Source organism: Stigmatopora nigra, chromosome 20 (assembly GCF_051989575.1).
Source record: "Stigmatopora nigra isolate UIUO_SnigA chromosome 20, RoL_Snig_1.1, whole genome shotgun sequence".
In the NCBI taxonomy this organism is placed as follows: domain Eukaryota; kingdom Metazoa; phylum Chordata; class Actinopteri; order Syngnathiformes; family Syngnathidae; genus Stigmatopora; species Stigmatopora nigra.
The window spans coordinates 3,064,350-3,085,097 of NC_135527.1; the positions used below are offsets into that span (position 1 = coordinate 3,064,350).

The 20,748-nt window shown below is 40.7% G+C and overlaps 2 protein-coding genes and 6 non-coding genes across 8 annotated transcripts in view; 3 read left to right on the forward strand and 5 right to left on the reverse strand.

Annotated features, from left to right (window-relative positions):
* LOC144213351 (uncharacterized) overlaps window positions 1-20,748 on the forward strand; it is a 231,123-nt gene that overhangs the window by 157,132 nt on the left and 53,243 nt on the right. The gene's annotated exons all lie outside the window — the stretch shown is intronic.
* Window positions 2,362-3,581, reverse strand: LOC144213921 (uncharacterized). Its single transcript, XM_077742649.1, is given in 2 exon segments — window positions 2,362-3,318; window positions 3,385-3,581. Coding segments are annotated over 2 exon segments (969 nt in total). The 3' UTR covers window positions 2,362-2,546.
* trnal-aag (transfer RNA leucine (anticodon AAG)) lies at window positions 6,503-6,583 on the forward strand. Its single transcript has one exon. It is a non-coding gene; the product is annotated as a tRNA-Leu (tRNA).
* On the reverse strand, window positions 8,388-8,459 carry trnam-cau (transfer RNA methionine (anticodon CAU)). Its single transcript has one exon. It is a non-coding gene; the product is annotated as a tRNA-Met (tRNA).
* trnap-ugg (transfer RNA proline (anticodon UGG)) lies at window positions 10,623-10,694 on the forward strand. Its single transcript has one exon. It is a non-coding gene; the product is annotated as a tRNA-Pro (tRNA).
* trnal-aag (transfer RNA leucine (anticodon AAG)) lies at window positions 11,972-12,053 on the reverse strand. The gene has a single exon. It is a non-coding gene; the product is annotated as a tRNA-Leu (tRNA).
* trnai-aau (transfer RNA isoleucine (anticodon AAU)) lies at window positions 16,758-16,831 on the reverse strand. Its single transcript has one exon. It is a non-coding gene; the product is annotated as a tRNA-Ile (tRNA).
* trnaf-gaa (transfer RNA phenylalanine (anticodon GAA)) lies at window positions 19,798-19,870 on the reverse strand. Its single transcript has one exon. It is a non-coding gene; the product is annotated as a tRNA-Phe (tRNA).

Here is a 20,748-nt window from a genome sequence, read left to right on the forward strand (position 1 = left end):
GGTGGGCCGTCGGGGCCTTCAAGGCCTTCTCTGATACCCTAAGAAATATCTGAATCATGTCATTGTCCATCAATACTTATTAAATAATTCCAAATTGTCTGTTAGCTTCCTTTCTTCCTGGTTGCACTACTTCTAGATGTGTTTTTTCATATTGAAGCATTCAACCAACCACATTTGAGCCATTATTTGTTGCCAGGGTCAGAAATCTGCCTCACAGCCTTCACAATCAGTTCTGCGGGCCCTGCTGCATTAAAACAAGCGTCGATAAGACTGTTGCTTTAACCAATCAGATTTCGAGTTGGCAACACCACAATGTAATATAGCGGGCGTAGGGATACGTCATTGCCTTGTTGCAGGTGGAGGGATACGTCATCGCTTTCACCAACTATGAGGCTAGTCATTAGCCAGAGCTACCTAACTGTATTTGGAGCGGGCTGCACAAGCAAATATATTGTTGTGATGATCCAAAGCCATTTTCAAGACGGACTATGCCAGACAGGACATGCTTGACTTCCAGCATTAGCTTGGATGGCAATATAAAAGAAGAAAGAAAAGAGGATGGATATTGTGTACAGTGAAAAAGGATTTTTTGTGAGTAAAATATGGCTATAATACTAAATAATATTTCAGTTGTGGGCCAAGTTCTGATATCTGAAAAGCTCCAGTGTTTGTATTTAATCAATGAATGCTGCTAGGAAGTGGATTTTACCCCAGTTTAGTGCATTTTTTGCCATTTCACCATTGACATCCATCGCTGTCTTTTCCCGGGGAAATCATCCCACTGGCCCAGTTGTAAGCTCCAGTATTTTTATTTAATCAATAAATGCTTCCAGGAAATGGATTATGCCCATTATTATGCATTTATCTTTTGATTATTTTTATGTGTTGCAGCTGTAGCTGCAGTCGAGGTTTTATAGCCATAAAATAGTTTTTGAGGGTTGGATTGATTCGTTGAAGGCACTACGAGAAAATGCACGGACCACCATTTATACTACTCGTTGACAAGTGGCCGCGCGTTATCCTATTGTGAGGACATTTGTGTGCATCATTTTCGGAATATTTTGAAGGGAAGACAAAAGCAAACAACCCTCTTTAGGTTGTATCCGAAAGTCAGGGTGGAGGCGGGGCAAACAGAGCCATTCCGGCTGGGAGAAGAAAGGTATAAAAATGTAAAACAAAATTAGTATTGAGTTTAGTGTAAGGTTAGATTCAATTTATTTTGGAGTGTGTCTGTGTTGCACCCTCCATTTTCATAACTTGAAACACAGGGAGAAATAATCCCGCAGAGATTAGTCGTTGTCTTCAATCCAATTTTTACTGTAATGACTAAAAATCTCCCGTGCCTCCACCTATGTGCACCGAGACATCAATAATCGAATACCGATTCAGACTTTAACATGTCACTCTTGCTATTTGGATCAAGGCATCAATAATCGAACACTGATAAACTTCCAATCCAAAACTAGTTGTACATCACACATGCAATCATTGATAATTTAAATACTTTAGCATGTCACATCTGCACCGTAATCAAGTTAATTTAAATTAGTTTCTTATTTGACGAGCTTGTTGCCGTGCAAAAAGTCATATATGACTAAACTATGGAGGCAATGTATAGTATTTTGAATGCATCACAAAATTGCTTCTCATTGGTTTTATCATAAATATACTACCTTGATAACTATGAATATATTTACATACCTAAGCATGTTCATTTATGCAAAATAGGAAGGGCATGTTTGTGTTTTATGGAATTACTTACCTGGATATAAATCTGGTAAAATCTTTTTTTAGGTTTGTGTTGTTTTGTAAAGATTTCTTCTTGGCCTTTTCTCTTTCTTGTGATTGTCCATTGCCTTCACCTGTGCATGTCGTCGCTCAACTGTTTTCAACGTCTCGTTAACCCAAGTCTGTGTTATTTAGTCCTAGTTACTTTGTTTGTCCATTCTTTCAACATTTAAAACTAAACATTTTGTTAAAATCAAACCCAAAAAGTATTTTTCCCCAAAAGAGAGCTTTATTGGAACGACCAAAATAATGTGTATTGCAGTGAATCGGTTTACATTTTATAAAAGGACAAAAGTATAAAGACATTATACATTTTTTTACAGAAAATTAAATGTGTTTTATACCATATTTCTACAAGAAGAAGACACATCCTAGATTCTATATATAAATTATAATATTCATAACACGCAATAGTTTAATTTCATTTTCAAGATGAAGTGTTTAAAATTTCTTAAGAATGTCTTTAACTGAAGATATTTTATAGTGTGGAATTATATTACAGAAAATTGAAAATTAAGACGAAAAAATGTAAATTAAGAATATAATTGCCTTTCATGCAGAAATTGATGAAGCAAGCAATTGTTTTTTGGCCACTACTTCCCACATTTGTGTCATCAACTGCGCAGGAATAAGTTTTTTCACCAATGTGGGTTGTCATGTGCATAAATGTTGTTTTAAGTTTTCCTTGTAAGCGAATGCTTGAGCACAAACTGGGCAGGTAAATGTTTTTTCACCAGTGTGGGTTCTTGCGTGCCTCATTAAGCTTCCCTTCTGTGTAAATGCTTGACCACAAACTGTGCACGAAAATGGTTTTCGCCAGTGTGGGTTCTTGCGTGACGATTTAGGTTTCCCTTCTGTGTGAATGTTTGTCCACAATCTGAGCATGAAAATGTTTTTTCACCAGTGTGTGTTCTTGCGTGACTATTTAAGCTTCCCTTCCGTGTGAATTTTCGACCACAAACTGAACACGAAAATGGTTTGTCACCCGTCTGGGTTCTTGTGTGTCTTTTTAAATCGTGCTCATGAGAAAAAGCTTTAACGCAAAGTGGGCACGAAAAGGGTTTTTCACCAGTGTGGGTTGTTGTGTGGGTTTTTAAATGTTGCCGTTGAGAAAAGGTTTGACCACAGACCGGGCATGAAAATGGTTTTTCACCAGAGTGGGTTCTTGTATGTACTTTTAACGTTCCCTTATCTGTAAAAGTTTTACCACAAACTGAACACGAAAATGGTTTTTCACCAGTGTGGATTCTTATGTGGGTTTTTAACATTCCCTTATCTGTAAATGTTTTACCACAAACTGAGCACGAAAATGTTTTTTCACCAGTGTGGGTTCTTGCGTGTACTTTTAAACTCCCTTAGTGTGTGAATGTTTTACCACAAAATGAGCATGAAAATGGTTTTTCTCCAGTGTGGGTTCTCGTATGTCTTTGTAAATGTTTCTTTTGAGAAAATTCTTTACCGCAGAATGAACAGGAAAATGATTTATCACCAGCGCAGCGTTTTAATTTGACTTTGGGGATGAATCTTTGTCTGCAAACGGAGCAAAAAAGTGTTGTTTCACCCATGTGGCTCATCATAATTCTTTTCAAATTAGACCTTTTTCCAAATGTTTTACCACACTGAACGCATTTGCTGATTTTGTCACCTCTGGGATTTTCCTTAAAACTTTCATCGTTAACATCGTCGTGAAGCAAGTCGTCACTATCTGGTAAAGGAGAAATTGAACTTTCTGCTTGCCATCCGTCTGTTGAGCTGCCGCTCAGAAGCTCCACCCCTACGCTGGCCACGCCCATATCATCCCACTTCACGGACTCACCAGGTGACCAGGTGGCATAATCTTCCTCATTTTTGATTGTAAGTTGCTCATCTATCATTGTTTGTTGAGAGAACTCTGGCTCCTCCTCTTTAATTCGGGGCCATGAGGAGGTGTTTGCAGGTTCTGCCCCTCCCCTGGCTCTGCCAAGATCACCTTGCCTCATCGACACCTCACAGGTTGACCAGGTGACATCATCGTCCTACATCTTGATTGGAAGTCACTCTTCTCTCATTTGTTGTTGAGGGAAGTCTGGCTCCTCCTCTTTGATTTGGGGGAGCTCAACTTCCTCTTTAAGACCAACAAACTCTTGCCCATCAGGTCTAAGATTTTCCCTGAAACCTGCAAAGACAAAAAGATACGTATACCGACATGTAGTCAAAAACGGGAAATATTTGTTCTTACTTTTACAAGTTTATTATCACAGCATGGTTGATTATTTTGCAAAAATGTATACAAGAAAAGTCACGTTTTAGGTTCGATCCAGTCATCCAGTACACAATTTAAAACAAAATAGTGGTGAATTCAGATTATGTTGATTGATTTAAATGTTTGCGCATTTTCATATATTGTGTTTCATTTAGTGATTCAGGGTTTGTGCATGTTTGAGGGTGGAGCTAAAATGATACAATATCAAAGAAGACAGGCGTTTCTTTTTTTAAATTTGAGAAATTTGTAAATTGGGGTTTGGCTGAGTGGGTGGGGGTTTATTTTGTTTCATGAATTTTCGGACCAATAGACGCAGTCACAGTCTTCACACACGGAAATTGTTTTAATTCGCGGGTAGTATTCCCAACTGCAGGCTTTTAAAATGGAATTGGGAGATAATAAAATGTACACATACCTAAATAGTCTCACATATATTGCAAATTGCAACATCAATTAATAACATTTGGACACGGATAATATAAAACATGCCGAGCAAATGCTCATCAAACATGAACCTACCTTCTAGTCTGTGAAGAATAACTTTTGCTTGCATTAATTTGCAATCAACAGGGTGCTGGTGACGTGTAAGGTCCTCTATTACGTCAAAAAAGTTCCTCCTGCAATTTGGATGTTTTTGTTTTCATGGCGGCACAGTTTTAAGATGGGTTACTGATGTTGAATCCGTAAAGTTATTAAATGCTAGACACGTCGTAAATACTTCAGTTTAGTTAAGTGACTGAAATTAAACGACAAATCAGACGGGCAAAAAGTCAAATATTCGCAGAGTAAGCGCCCTCTATACGGCCATCTTTGTTCCCTCCTCGCATTTCCGGTCAGGGGTGCGTGATGGGAAAGACAGTTTCCCGTAATGCCAACCTTCCGTTCTAAATAAGATGTGTCACGTATGTATAATATTCAATCTATATTTGGAAATTTCGGGGGAGGGGGGCATCACTAATGGGAGACACATTGTGTCTGAATTGCTGATTTTTGTCGATATGTTGTGTTCTTTTTTAACAGAAATAAAAGTGTGTTATTATCATTCATAAGGTTTATTCAAACATTCTATTTGTAAATGGATCAATGATATGTGTTGCAGTCCACGAGTATAAAACCCCTGTTAATATATATGGCAGTGGCTCCTTAGCCGGTGACCGGTCGAATAGTCCCAGGGGCTATTTAGCCGGTAACCGGTCAAATAGTATTGCGCCTTGCATTTTCATATTGCTGAAACACAGCGAGAAATAATCACAGTGATTAGTTGTTGTCTTCAACCAACTTTTACTGTAATGATGTCAGGTTTAAAACCATATACATTCAATAACTTCGGATCAAAGGTAGCACACGGAGAGTCGGCTTGATGAGATTTTCAAAGACTTCAGATGAAGGAGGGGTCAGAGTAGCCAGCGCTGGGAGATGTGTCCATCCCCGAGCCTGACCAGTTCGGATCCCTAGCTACTACCCCCAACAGTTGAGCTAGTTTTATTAACAAAGGGTCATGTGACCTAGGTACAAACTTAAAGTGGGAAGAGGTGAACAAAGAAATGGGTGTGTCTTGGTATATGACTGTAAAGTTGCATAAAACATTAACAAGTGCATTTCAAAGGACATACATATTTCCTATTGGCTCTATGACAAATCCGCAGCCAAACAGTGACACTTAGTGACACCTATGATGGTGGTGACACTCATGATTGTAATATTGATTGAAGGTCCCTATGACATTTAACCGTGACGTGGATTGAAAGATTATATGCAAGGATTCGTGACATCTAAATTCCCTATGACAACGAACAACCTGTCAATAATCATAATGATGTCTTTAACATGTCTCAGTGACTGTTGTACCTTTTTCATGACATCAGTGCTGAAACTTATTAAAAAGCGCGACTTGGGACTTGGAGAGAGGAGTAGGTCAGCAGAGCCGAGCGCCTGTCCACAATGGACACGCGCCTTCAACCTTCCCCAGCCGCGCGGTTGCTTTAAAATATAACAGTCTCATGCCTCGTTTTTCCTTTGTGCATGGTTGGTAAGTATGGGGATCTGTAACTTCAGACCCAACATGGGGATCTGTAACTTCAGACCCAACAATGACGCGCCCCTAACCCATAGGTGTCTTGATGGAACTTTCCACTAGGCTCTGCAAAATTCTATCCCAGTGACTATACTGAATAAAAGTACAAAGAATACATTCTATACTCCACAGTAATGTCAATTTCATTCATTCATCTTCCATACTACACATCCTAGTTGCGGGGGTTGCTGGAGTCTATCCCACCACACTTCAAGCGAAAGGCAAACAACACCAGTCAGCCGTAGGGCACAAAAAAACATTTGCACTCCCAATCATACCGGCACCATTGGGAATTGAGGCCACGCCTGCCTGCAAGTCAGCCGGGTGTCTCACTGCACCCTCTGAGATCTGGGATTGATTGCTATAGGTTTGTAAAACCCTTCATCTACCTTACCTAAGGTAGTGTGGCCGAGCGGTTTAAGGCGCTGGATTAAGGCTCCAGTCTCTCAGGAGGTGTGGGTTCAAACCCACCACTGCCAATATTCTGTTTTAAATGGAAATGGCTCTTACCTGACATTTAAACTAAAATGTCATAACCACTGGTGAGGGAGCCGAGTCCCGGGTTCATAAATAGGAGCCTCGTGGTTTCCCATCACTGTCTTTGTTAACATCCACAAAATACATTCGTTCTGTGTCGAAGCCATCATGGATGACAGTCAATCGTTGGAAGAAATTCAGCAAACATTTTTTGAGAAAAAAATCCCTAAAAGAAAACTTGGAAAAACATACTCTTTTGTGTAAAAATAAAATAATTGCAAAAAATAGACAAAATAAACAAAAATGGGCCGAAATAGCGTTTGTCGGGGCATATTTTAACCACTGAGTTTCTTTCTCTGGGACAAAACTGCCAAAAAAGAGAAAAGCCGCTTTTTACTTGCCAGGGGAAGTTGCCTTCTGCTCACATTATGTTGTCCAAATGGCAAATTGTGCCACGACTGTCACATAACTCTCACAAACCATTCAAAGTTATGACCGTGAACTGGCCGTGTGACAATGTGTTGGTTTGGTAAGGGTCCCTCCACTCCATTGAGTAGTAAATCCTTATTATTGCTCTACTTGGTCGGGTGAAGTCGCATGTGGGCCTTTGTTAAGAGTTTCATCACAATGTTATCGCGTATGAATTTGTTTCCCTGCAGAGCACGTGTCAAAGTGGCAGCCCAGGGGGCAAATCTGGCCCACCACATCAATTTGTGTGGCCCGGGAAAGTCAATCATGAGTGCCGACTTTCTGTTTAAGGATCAAATTCAAATTAAATTAAATTTCCATAGTAGATAACATTTTGACAAAACAAAGGCTCATCAGAGGTGCCCACACAATTAAACCTTTTTCACAGATGGCTAATGTCCCATATCACCCCACCAAAAATCACAAAACAGGAGCCCGTCTGGGAGTTGGACCCGGGACCCATGGCAACCTTATACCACTAAAGCAATGAGCCAGGGCCTTACCTACAGTGACACTTTTTGCTCAGCTGGTAAATGTGACATATCAAGCCCCATAATTGATCGCACAAGCAAGACAATATGCGAGTAATCACGAAGGTTGCTTGGATAGCGATCTTGCTGCATCAGCATCTTCTAGGCCAGCATTCCTTGTGTAAAGGTCCAGCAAACAGTCCTTGGAACGGGGACTCGTGACTTTTTTCGATCCTCAGTTCTCTTCAGACAAATTGAAGAAAATTTCATACAAAAATGATTAAATGCACACATATATAATAGCATCCCGGAATGACCCCAACATGTTTCTTGACTTTATTTACATTTTTTAAACCTACAAATGTGTCAGAGCATTTTAGCCTGACCCTTATGGATCATTTTGTTACCTACTATCTTAACTCATTATCTGCCAGAGCAAGTAATCCTATTTCACTCCAATTGAGGATAGGCATCCAATCCAATTTGACTGGAGGGTTTGCAGTCAAAATAATTTGAATATCCCTCCCTGTCAATGGCAGCTAATGACACTTAGTAGAATCAGCCTAACATGCGAGTTATTGGAATGTAGGAGGAGACCGGAGTACCCGGAGGAAACCCACGCAGGCTTTTGGAGAACATCCTAGCTCCACACAGGTGGACCGACCTGTTCTTGAACCCAGACCCCCAGAGGTGTGAGGCCACCCGCACCACCGGGCCATCACAAATGTAAATTCAATAAATCAAAAAATCTTGTTTTTATTCGATTCCAACACTCAAGAATTAATGAATGTCAAGATCAGTTTTTCACTGCAACTGCAACTGTTGAAGGTGGGTTTTTTTGCTTCTGTAAATAAGAAACGACTGTCAGCAGCAGAGAATGGTTTCGAACCATTGACCTCTGGGTTATGGGCCCAGCACGCTTCCGCTGCGCCACTCTGCTTCCTCCCAATTGTGCAATGACAAGCTGACTCACAAATTTTATCAATCAGACGAATCCAAGCAGACATACAGAGGCACATGACAATTCCCGGGTCCCGGGTCCAATTCCCGGATGAGCCCTTGCTTTGTTATTTGATTTTTATGCAGGATCTACTTCAACTCCAATCGAGGTGTACAATCTGGATAAAATGTTTAACCACAATCAGCGGTTGATGCGCTGGGCGCTTGTCTTTCAAAATTATAATTTGAGTATTCATCACATAAGAGGCTCAGAAAATGTTATGGCTGATGCCCTGTCTCGGGTTTAGGAGGAGAGTTGTATCAGGCTTGTATTGGTTGATTGAGGCAGTTTGGTGGTTCAATTTCGTCAACAGGTTGACTCTTGAGGGGGGAGGTGTTACGGCTGTCAGGCTGGACACACACTGTGTAATAGGGTGGGTGGTTTCTTTTCATCTGCAGGTACATGGAGCTGTCACTGCACCCCTGTGACAAAGCCCTGCCCAGGCCAAAACAGCTGTGACTACTTCCCTATCATCCTATCTCCAATCAAGATTCACTTCTTGTCCTTATTTAAACCCTTTTATTTGTCAGTTCATTCTTGATTCTTAACTTTGACTCAATGGACTGCCTGTGATTGTAAATGCTGAAGCAGTGGAGTCATTTTTTTCTTTAGAAAGCACATTGTTTAGTGTTGAGTAAAGTTTGAATGCCCCAGCTTCACCTGATATTGTGAGTACGTTACTCCTTGTTTAGTCCTTATTTAGTATTTATGTTGACAAAGATTTTGGGGTGTATAGGGGGAACTTGAGATAAGTTGAGACACCCCGGGGTATGCATATAGTTTGTTGCATTTATACACGTAGTTTATTCCCCTGTCTAGACTTTGATTACATCAGTTCTGACAGTGGCACCCTTCGGCCTTATTTCCTGTATTTTGTGGGTGTTCATTTGAACATCTGTCTGGGAGGGTGGTTTTACCGTGTTTGAGGGTGCCACTTTAATATCTTTTGCTTCCCCTATGTTATCCTGTAGTCCAGGTTTTGGTAGACTTTGTTGTAAATAAATTATCACTGAAGGCTACTTGCAGTATTTGTCTGACTCATCCTTGACTGAACCCTTCTGTTGTGGTAGTTGCGACTCCCTGGTATATCTTACCATCAAGGGGAGTCGTAACATGGCTAATCTCCCATATCACCCCATCATAGATCACAATTTGTCACAATAAGAGGTCATCTGGGAGTTGGACCCGGGACCTCTCACACTTAAAGAGAGAATAATACCACTAGACCAGGGGTGGCCAACCAGTCAGAGACCAAGAGCCACATTTTTGGCTGTGTTACCGCAAAGAGCCACATTTTTTACTGTGTTACCGCAAAGAGCCACATCACACATACCTTTGCTCAGCCAGATTTATTGTAAATGTCACACACCAGCATAGTAATGACATAAATTGACTCCTACAGTACTAACAGCACAGGCCAGTCATTATCAACAATGAACATTGTGTGCACTGTCTCACACAGACAAACTCTCAGTTCAACCAAGTCCACAAACAAAAATATAATAATTTACAATAGCGTTTTACTTTTACTATGCTTGTTACTTAGTGGGACTTCTGTCATAAAATCAGAGCCTATTTTTGCGCAACATTCGCTCCTTGTGAGCTGTCATTTATTATGAATGGCTTTTAACTAGCGCGCCCACCACGTGGGTGTACACCTCGCTCTCCTATTGGCTGCTCCCGGCTGAGCACTCTCGCCTTGGTCTACCTCGCAGGGGGTGTGGCTTTTTCAGCCGACGCTCGATCTTTGGGATACATTTTGTGTGCGCGACGCCGTTCATTGTCGCTTCTGGTTCACAGGAGCTCTCCCACTCTGTTAAAAACGTCGACTCAAATGACCTTGCTCCTACTGGGAAACTTTGAGGTATTTTCATCCCAAGCACATGCGCATTGGACGAAAATACCGTATTGAACTCAAGCGAAGCGCACACGCAAATAAAAAAAAACACAAATACAAACTTTGATATGGACGTAAGAGCCGCATGAAACCGGGCAAAGAGCCGCATGCGGCTCGGGAGCCGCGGGTTGGCCACCCCTGCACTAGACCAACGAGCCAAGGATGCCCATACAATTACACTTTTTTTCCCAGTAATAGGCACGCGAGGCTCGTTGGTCTAGTGGTATGATTCTCGCTTTGGGTGCGAGAGGTCCCGGGTCCAATTCCCGGACGGGCCCGTGCTTTGTTGAATTGTGATGTATTATGGGGGTTGATATGTCACACTTGCCACCTGAGAAAAAAAGTGTCATAGCAGGAAAGCCCCTGGCTCATTGGTCTAGTGGTATGAATCTTGCTCATGTTGCCATGGGTCCTGGGTCCAACTGCCAGTTGGGCTCCAGCTTTGTCAAACTGTGATTTTTGGTGGGGTGATATGGGACATTAGCCATCTGAAAAAAAAAGTGTCATTCAATGGGTACATCTGGCTCGCTGGTCTATTGGTATGGTTCTAGCTGAGGGTGTGAGAGGTCCTGGATTCAACTCCCAGACGAGCCCTTGATTTATCGGGTGACATGTGACATCCGCCATCTGAAAAAAAAGTTTAATTGTGTGGGCACCTCTAGCTCGTTGGTCTAGTGTATGTTTCTTGCTTAAGGTGCGTGAGGTCCCAAGTCTAACTCCTGGATGAGCCTTTGTTTTGTCAAATTGTTATCTATTATGGAAATTTAATATGCATCTATACTCTTCATTTGAATTTGATCATTAATCAGAAAGTCGGCACTCATGATTGACTTTCCCAGGCCACACAAATTGATGTGGTGGGCTAAATTTGCCCCCCGGGCCGCCACTTTGACACATGTGCTCTGCAGGGAAACAAATTCATACGCGATGACATTGTGATGAAACTCTTAACAAAGGCCCACATGCGACTTCACCCGACCAAGTAGAGCAATAATAAGGATTTACTACTCAATGGAGTGGAGGGACCCTTACCAAACCAACACATTGTCACGCGGCCAGTTCACGGTCATAACTTTGATTGGTTTGTGAGAGAGTTATGTAACAGTCATGGCAAAACTCACAATGTGGGCAGAAGGCAACAACAAGGAGTAAGCTTGTACTTTCTCTGGCAAGTAAAAAGCCGCTTTTCTCTTTTTTGGCAGAGAAAGAAACTCAGTGGTTAAAATATTCCCCGACAAACGCTATTTCGGCCCATTTTTGTTTATTTTGTCTATTTTATGCAATTTTCTAATTTTACACAAAAGAGTATGTTTTTCCAAATTTTCTTTTGGTGTTTTTTTTCTGAAAAAATGTTTGCTGAATTTCTTCCAACGATTGACTGTCTTCCATGATGGCTTCAAAACAGAACGAATGAATTTTGTGGATGTTAACAAAGACAGTGATGGGAATCCACAAGGCTCCTATTTATGAACGCGGGACTCTGCTCTCTCACCAGTGGTTTTGACATTTTTGTTTAAATGTCAGGGAAGAGGCATTTCCTTTTAAAACAGAATATTGGCAGTGGTGGGATTTGAACCCACGCCTCTTGAGAGACTGGAGCCTTAATCCAGCACCTTAGACCGCTCGGCCACACTACCTTAGGTAAAGCTGTAGTAGGTTTCCACAAACCTACAGCAATCAATCCCAGATCTCTGTGGGTGCAGTGGGACACCCGGCTGACTTGCAGGCAGGCGTGGCCTCAATTCCCAATGGTGCTGGTATGATTGGGAGTGCAAATGGTTGTTTGTGCCCTACGGCTGACTGGTGTTGTCAGCCTTTTGCTTGAAGTCTGGTGGGATAGACTCCAGCAACCTCCGCAACTAGGATGTGTAGTATGGAAGATGAATGAATGAAATTGACATTACTGTGGAGTATAGAATCTATTCTTTATACTTTTATTCAGTATAGTCACTAGGATAGTATTTTGCAGAGCCTACTGGAAAGTTACATCATGACACCTATCGGTTAGGGGCGCGTCATATACCAAGACACGCCCATTTCTTTGTTCACCTCTTCCCACCTTAAGTTTGTACCTCAGTCACATGACCCTTTGTTAATAAAACTAGCTCAACTGTTGGGGATAAGTAGGGATGTGAACTGGTCAGGCTGGGGGATGGACACATCTCCCAGCGCTGGCTACTCTGACCCCTCCTTCATCTGAAGTCTTTGAAAATCTCATCAAGCCGACTCAGCGTGTGCCTCCTCTGATCCGAAAGTATTGAATGTATATGGTTTTATACCCGACTTTTTCTGGTGCCGAAAAACCTGGGAATTCATTTCTGAATTTCTCGGACCGCGGTGGACTGAAAGCCAAAATTTCTGACGTCAGCTACTCTTACTTTGAAAGAGAGGGCATTTTTCGGTCGATCGCGGCCCGTTTGAAGAAGGAACCCGGCCAGAAAGAGGATGCACGCACAAGAGACGGTAGAGCTGTTTAAAATCAAAGTATAACAAGGCTGGTGAAAATCCCATTTTTCCTCTCGTGAAGAAATCGAAGAAAAACGTTCCATAAATGGGAAATATTTGCATATCGTTGGGGACTATGTATGTCAAAAAAAGGGAATACACAAGAAATGCGGCGAATGTACACTTCGGCCATAGGTGACGTTCGTAAGGAAAACTGGTGATGCGTGAAAAAGTCGAAGAAAAACGTTCCATAAATGGGAAATATTTGCATATCGTTGGGGAGTATGTTTGTCAAAAAAAGGGAATACACAAGAAATGCGGCGAATGTACACTTCGGCCATAGGTGACGTTCGTAAGGAAAACTGGTGATGCGGTTTAGACTAGGGGGTGAAAGAATCCCTCGTAAAAGATTTTTGGAGATTGTTAAAAATAAGGGAAACCTTCCAAAAATACAGCACCTGATGAGTAAAAGAGCGCTCATATTAAGTATATATATATATATATATATATATATATATATATATATATATATATATATATATATATATATATATATATATATATATATATATATATATATATATATATATATATATATATATATATATATATATATATATATATATATATAGAGAGAGAGAGAGAGAGAGAGAGAGAGAGAGAGATAGAGAGAGATATATAGAGAGATATAGAGAGAGATAGAGAGGGAGATAGAGAGAGATAAAGAGAGAGAGAGAGATAGAGATAGAGATAGAGAGAGAGATAGAGAGAGAGATAGAGAGAGAGATAGAGAGAGAGATAGAGAGAGAGATAGAGAGAGATAGAGAGAGAGATAGAGAGAGAGATAGAGAGAGGGATAGAGAGAGAGATAGAGAGAGAGATAGAGAGAGATAGAGAGAGAGATAGAGATAGATATATATATATATATATATATATATATATATATATATATATATATATATATATATATATATATATATATATATATATATATATATATATATATATATATATATATATATATATATATATATATATATATATATATATATATATATATATATATATATATATATATATATATATATATATATATATATATATATATATATATATATATATATAGAACAAAAGAAGAGATGCGAGGGGGTGGGGGGTAGAAGAAAGGATGAGCACATGGCAGGGAGAAGATGGCCGATCAAAGTGGAGCCACAAAACAAAGAAGAGTGTAGCTCAAATGCTCATCCTCCACCAGTTAAATCTCCCCTGACGCAGCGAAACGGGGGTAGCACCAACTCAACCACGCCCTAGGCAAAGAGAGGGGGATCGCCCCCTCAATAAACTGCACAATGCTCTTAAAGCACCACACGGTGGGGAAATAGAGAATGAGAGCCCCAACCAGCTCAAATCACCCACCCCCTGCACAAACAGGGAGGGGTGGGGGACTGAAAGAGACAGGCAGAGAAAGAGAGTTGACAAAGAGAGAGACAGAGAAAGTTGACAGGGTGAAAGACTGTGATGTGGATAGAGACAGAGAGCTGGGGAGAGAGAGAGAGAGAGAGACAGATAGTTGATAATATTATGATATGTTAGTGACAAATTATGGGTCCTTTATTAAACACTGAAATTTATATTAGGAAATTCCTGAAATGTTAAAAGGTTATTTTTCCTAAATTTTAATTGTGGTAATAGTGAGCCCAGAAAATGGCTCTTATTTTAAATATAACTGCCTACTTGGAGCGGATAGGAATTCAATAGGAATTCCGCTAGCGCAATTTAGCTATCCTGATAGCTAATTTAGCATTATGAGAGTGATTTGTGATTTAGATTTAAGTATTAAGAATAATCCAAATTATTAAATGAAGACAATGCAGAAATGGCATTCATCCAAATTATTAATGATATCATATGAGAAGAAAACAATGCAGAAATGGCATTGATCCAAATTATTAGGTAAATTGTACCTGACAAGTTTAGATAAAATAATTAATTTAGGATAAGCACAATTTCTATAGGATGGAATAAGATGAATATGTTTAGTGCACGAAACATGATTCATTGTTTTTTTCCAACACTAGATCAAATATGCTTTAGCGTGAGTCATGTTAATGACTATTAAAATATCACAGATTGCATTAGCATCAAATAATTGATGGCAACCAAATGCATTTAACCTAGTTCTTTTGAGAATGATTAGTGCTGATAGGACAGCAAAAGGTGGTTAGCTGCCTAGAAGCCCCAGACTGGGGATGGCGCTCTCCACTAGTGACAAAAATTGCAGACCACTGATGTCTGATTATGAATGAGTGTGAGCGTGAATGGTTGTTTGCCTTTTTGTGTTTTTGATTGGCCATCCACCAAGATATAATCAATCTGTTAGATATCAAGGTGGAAAAGGATTTAGCAAATTGGAATTGATTTCCGAAACTGCCAATAAGCCCTTTTCAGGGATGGCAACAACAAATTATGGAAACATATTTTGTCAAATGACATTTTTAATGAAAAAAGCAGTACTCCAAATGGCGAACTTGAAGTGGAGGAATAAATCTGCTATGCAGAATTTGGGAGCACTGAGAAAAAAAAAACTAAGACAGTGACTAAAACACGATATGAAATTCCAAATTACCATTGATTTATAGTGATAATGGCATCCAAATTGTGTTAACAGATTAATTGACTGAATTGACAAAAGGTTCCGTATTTCATTATGAAATTTTTGCGCCTACATAACGAGGACATCCGGACAACAAAATATGGAGAGCCTATTTAGTAGAGCATACAAAACGCCATTATTCACTACACGGTTGGAGCTGGATGATTCGACTAACCTGGCTATCTGCGTAAAAGAAAAACTTTAAAGAAATGCATTGAATTTGGGTTAGCAGAAGGAGACTGTGCTTCTCAACAGGAAACATGGAGAAGACGCACAAGCAACCCAAAATGAGAACGTCCGTACAAGTGTTGCTGACCAAACAGCAAACATGAAAATAGTTGAAAAGGAGGATGCAGATCCACCTTTGCACTGTAAGGAAGTTCTCTCAGTTGAAACGTTTGAGGAGAGAGGTAAGATAAGATTATTGACGCGATCAGACGTAATGGAAAGCATCCAATATTGATTGGAAAGATTATTGCTCGAGGAGCAAAGCCATAAACCATAAGGAACATTTTATATTAGTTGAGAACATTTTATATTAATTGAGAACAAACCTTCTTACAGATTTCTAAAATAAACGATTAGACCGAAAAGAGAAACTACAATGGATAGATATGTACCTAAATTTTAATTTATGTCTGACTATTGGAAAATGTTGATTAAGAAAGACCCTAGGCACACTTAGCAAGATTTATACCACTAAACATACCCATGAATGGGTGAAAAATGTGACCACAATCCTCATCTATAAATATTTTGTGATGTTGTAATATTGATCGAACATATACCAATTGTGTCTCATCTCGTATTCATGCTTGCTAGCAATTATTATGAAAAGCTAAGGTTCAAAATGTTAGCCGACTAGCATTAGCAAGGTAGCTCAGTCACCTTACCTGACAGATAAACAACTCTGGTACTGCATTTTGTTGATTCGAATTTAAGAGTTTTTAGATTTTTAGTTAGAGATTTTTGCACTTGTGACAACTATTAAGAGTAACCATATTGTGATTTTCTACAGGCTTCCTCATTGGAGGCTAAGCAAAGTTGAGAAACACTGTTCTGCCCGCTTGAGTATGAAGACAAATTTTATTTCAAAACAATTTCGGAAGAGCAGAAATGTGGTGGGAACGAACCAAGCTAGTATTCCCTCACTGAGATGATTCACATCCAGAGTGGCATCTCCTTCCTTGTGGAGCAGAGAAATTACCAGATCACAGAAACTGAGGAAACATCAAAATGGTTATGGCCCGTGTGGGGGTTGAACCCACGACTTTGGCATTATTAGCACCACACTCTGACCTACTGAGTTAACAGGCCATGTTCTTCAAAATTCAGGTATTTGAATGATAACGCAAATGCAACACGTCAACTAGCTAACCACTGATGTTACGGCAAAAGTAGTTGGACAAGATAATTTTATCTAACTTTGGAGAGGTCATGGCCCTTGCGGAAGTCAAACCCACGGCCTTAGCATTATTAGCACCACTGTGACCAACTGAGCTAATCAGCCATGTGCAAAATGGCCATGATTTTAGTGTGATGACCGCAATTGCAAATGTCAGCTCGCTAAACAGTTACGTTACGGCAAAATGAATCATTGTAGGCAATCTTAACTTACTCTAAGGCGAGGGTGTCAAACGGTACAAAATTATGCAGAAGGCCAGATTTGTTCCCCGGGCTGCCTCTTTGACAACTGTGTTCTAGAGTGGCCGTGCCTGTTGAGCGGTCTAACCCACGACTTTGGCATTTACAGCGCCATGCTCTGCCTAAATGAGATGAACAGCAATGTGCTGGCATTGGCTCGGGTGCGACTGTTGGGCCAATCGGCATGGAGATGCGGGGATGGACGGGCGAGGTCGAGCAGAGAGCTTGAACGGATGAGGTCGAGTGGGGAGCGGCGAGTGGAAATTGAATGTCCTTCAAAAAGGGGAACGAAATGTTTAAGTCTACCGGACTGCACTGGCATCTGAGCAAACCCACCATCAGGTTGTGATTGGTTGAGAGCTCCATCCCTCTCTATACCCGAGTATCCAAGACATGCGGGTGTCCTGGTGCCAAATGCACATATGGACACCCTTATGCTTGAACATGGTGTTCATTATTGTCAATCCACTACGAGCGCAGAAATCCAACAATAGAAAACTACTCGGGTTTCAATCGGGGGGGGGGGGTTGGGGCGTTCTTCCCAATCACCCCCTCCAGGTCTCACATCAACATTGAAGTCGCCCATCAGAACAAGTGAGTCCCCCTAAAGAGCACTCTCCAGCACCCCCTCCAATGACTCCAAAAGGAGTAGGAACTCTGAACTTCTGTTTTGTGCATGCACACAAACAACAACCAGGTGCCGTCCCCCCACCCGAAGATGGAGGGATGCGACCCTTTCGTCCCGCGGGGAACTCCAGAGCCAAACTATGTCGAGCCGGTATTTCTCAACCTCACGCTCAGGCTTTTTCCTAGCTGCATCCGGGCGAGGGAAGATTTCGTCCAATAATGTTGCTCAGCATAAGAGGTCCTCTGAGCCATTCTTTGTCTAATGCCTCACAACAGACCAGTTGGCTATGGGTAAGCCTACCAGGGCTACAAGGCCCCGGACAACATTGCTCCAAGGATCACTGGGGCTGATTAACCCCACCACCGGGACACACAAACTTCACCACCACGATAAGTTAATGACTCATCTGTGCGGTAATATTAGCTTAAATTCAACATGGTATATTGTTTTGTAAATCCTGGCGCCGAATGTCTCGTACCGAGTTTTTGATTGGAATGGAAATTTTTAAATGCATGATGGATGACTCTGTGAATAGCAGGACTAACTCATGACGGCTGAGACCGAGGTTCTTGCGCTGGTGGTCCACAGGAGCTACGTCAGCAGGTGAGAAAACCCACGATTCCTCAGTATGTGTGCTTCGATTTGATGCTGGAAGGTGGAAGAAGCAGAGTGGAGCAGCGGGAGCGTGCTGCGCCCATAACCCAGATGTCAATGGATTGAAACCATTCTCTGCTACTGACGACAGTTATTTTTTGTAGAAGCAAACCACCTCACTTCCAAGTGTTACATTGCTGTAAAAAAATGTTCTTGAAAATTATTGATTCTGCAAAAGTTACCTTTTCTCACTTCATATTCTTCTGATCAAAATTCCGATAGAAATTGATCGGGAATCAGACCTGATCGCATCATTTTCACAAGATCGGAATCTGACAAAAAACTAATCATTTTTCTGAAACACATCCCGCAAATGCCTTGACATTTTGATGAAGGCGGAAGTAATACAGTAAAAAATGGCCAGGCCTAAAAATCATTGTGAAAAAGGAACAGAAAATAGTCAAATAGGAAAATTCCTTTTTATTTTATTTCTTTTTTTCTTTTTGTCATCTATTTCAAATATTAACAACAACAAGTGTTTAATTGCATTCTAGTTTCATACACATATTTGAGAGCATGTTCTCACCAAAAAGAAAATGCAGTATCAGTTAAAAAACAAATGAAAAAGACGGGTAAAAAAAAGTGAAAACAATCGAAAATTACATCTAAATATGAGAAAAGAAATTCTTATTGTTGGGTTTATTCTGTAATACTATTTTATATGTGTGTATTTAATCATTGTTGTATTAAATCATTCTTCAAATCGTCCAAAGAGAACTCGGGGTTGTAACCAGTCACCAAGTCCTCATTCCAAGGACTAGTTTCTGGACCTTTACCCTAGAATGCAGACCTAGAGCACTTAAGAAGATGCTGATGCAGCAGGATCGCTATCCGCTCAACCTTTGTGATTACTCGCATATTGTCGTAAATTTTCAACATTCTCTATCTGAGCCAATTTTGGTCATGGAGGTGACAAGAATCAAACTTGACTGCAAAACCACTCATGGCTTACAAGGAAGCCAATTTCAAACTGACTGCCTACTGAACTAGGCTTGGTTTGTAAAGCCCAATGTGTTGCCAAAAGCCGGAGTTAAACCAGGTATCGTTACATCCTCAGTCCTTCACTCACCCATCTGAGCTACTTTAGCTGATTATGATTAACAACCAACTTGGACTGCAAATTTACTGATGGCTTACTAGTACAATATTGAAACAGGAGCATTTACTGATATAGGTCTTGTTTAGAGAGTTCAATGGACTGACGAAGACCAAGGTCGATCAAGGGAATGCTCTCCATCATTTCTTATCTGAGCGAATTTAGACCATGTTGGTGAAAAGAGTCAAACATGACTGCAAAACAACTCATGGCTTACAAGGAAACAGTTGATGTAGGACACATTTGCTTAGCCCAATGGACTGCCGAAACCCAGGCTTGAACCAGGGACCTTTAGATCTTCAGTCTAACGCTCTCCCAACTGAGCTATTTCGGCTGACTGATAAGGGAGGTAACCAACTTGTATTGCAAAATGACTCATGGTTTGACATGCTAAAGTGATAAAGTTAATAATGATTGCATGTTGGGGATTACAGTAAAAGTTGGATTGAGGACAACAACTAATCACTGTGATTATTTCTCCCTGTGTTTCAAGCAATATGAAAATGCAGGGTGCAATATTCGTAGGCACCGCTGGGATTGCAGTTCAGATGACCAATGTCGATGACCTGCTCACTAAATTCTGAGCCAGCTAAATCCAAACAATACATACCAGGAAGAAGGCAGTGAGGATGGGTGCTGTTAAGAAATGGAAGTTGGCAGTTGAGTACTTTTCTGAGGCCAAGCTGAAATCATCAGAGAGACAGTAAAGAGGTGCCAGAAATTTCCGTGTTCAGCGGAGGTGTAAAGTGGTCAGTTTGGGGCGACTGCGCATACTCAACTTTAGGGAGTGGTCCCCCTACCCTTTCGATTAAACAAACCTTTCCAGGCAGGTGATGCTCTCTTGTTGTGATGTAAGAGATCCACTTCGGAAACAGAAACTGGAAGCAACAAAATCACAGTAGAACACACCAGAAGCAACTCATCACTTCCATACCATAACCAGATGCAAGCTTGGGATCAGGGGCATGGCACCGGAAAAGACAGATTTACAACACACTAGTCAGACGGAATGTTACCCAACGATTTTCCAGGCCTATTTTATTTGAGATAGGTAAAATTTTGGTGGGCTACTGATTTGTCAAATTACTATTATTATTTTTATTTTGTTTTTCGCTAGCATCTTGCTCTGCCATTAACAGCCAATTGTTAGATACTACCGTAATACCTGTAGTCATCCTAAACCAATCGTCCACCGATGGGTCACCATGGATT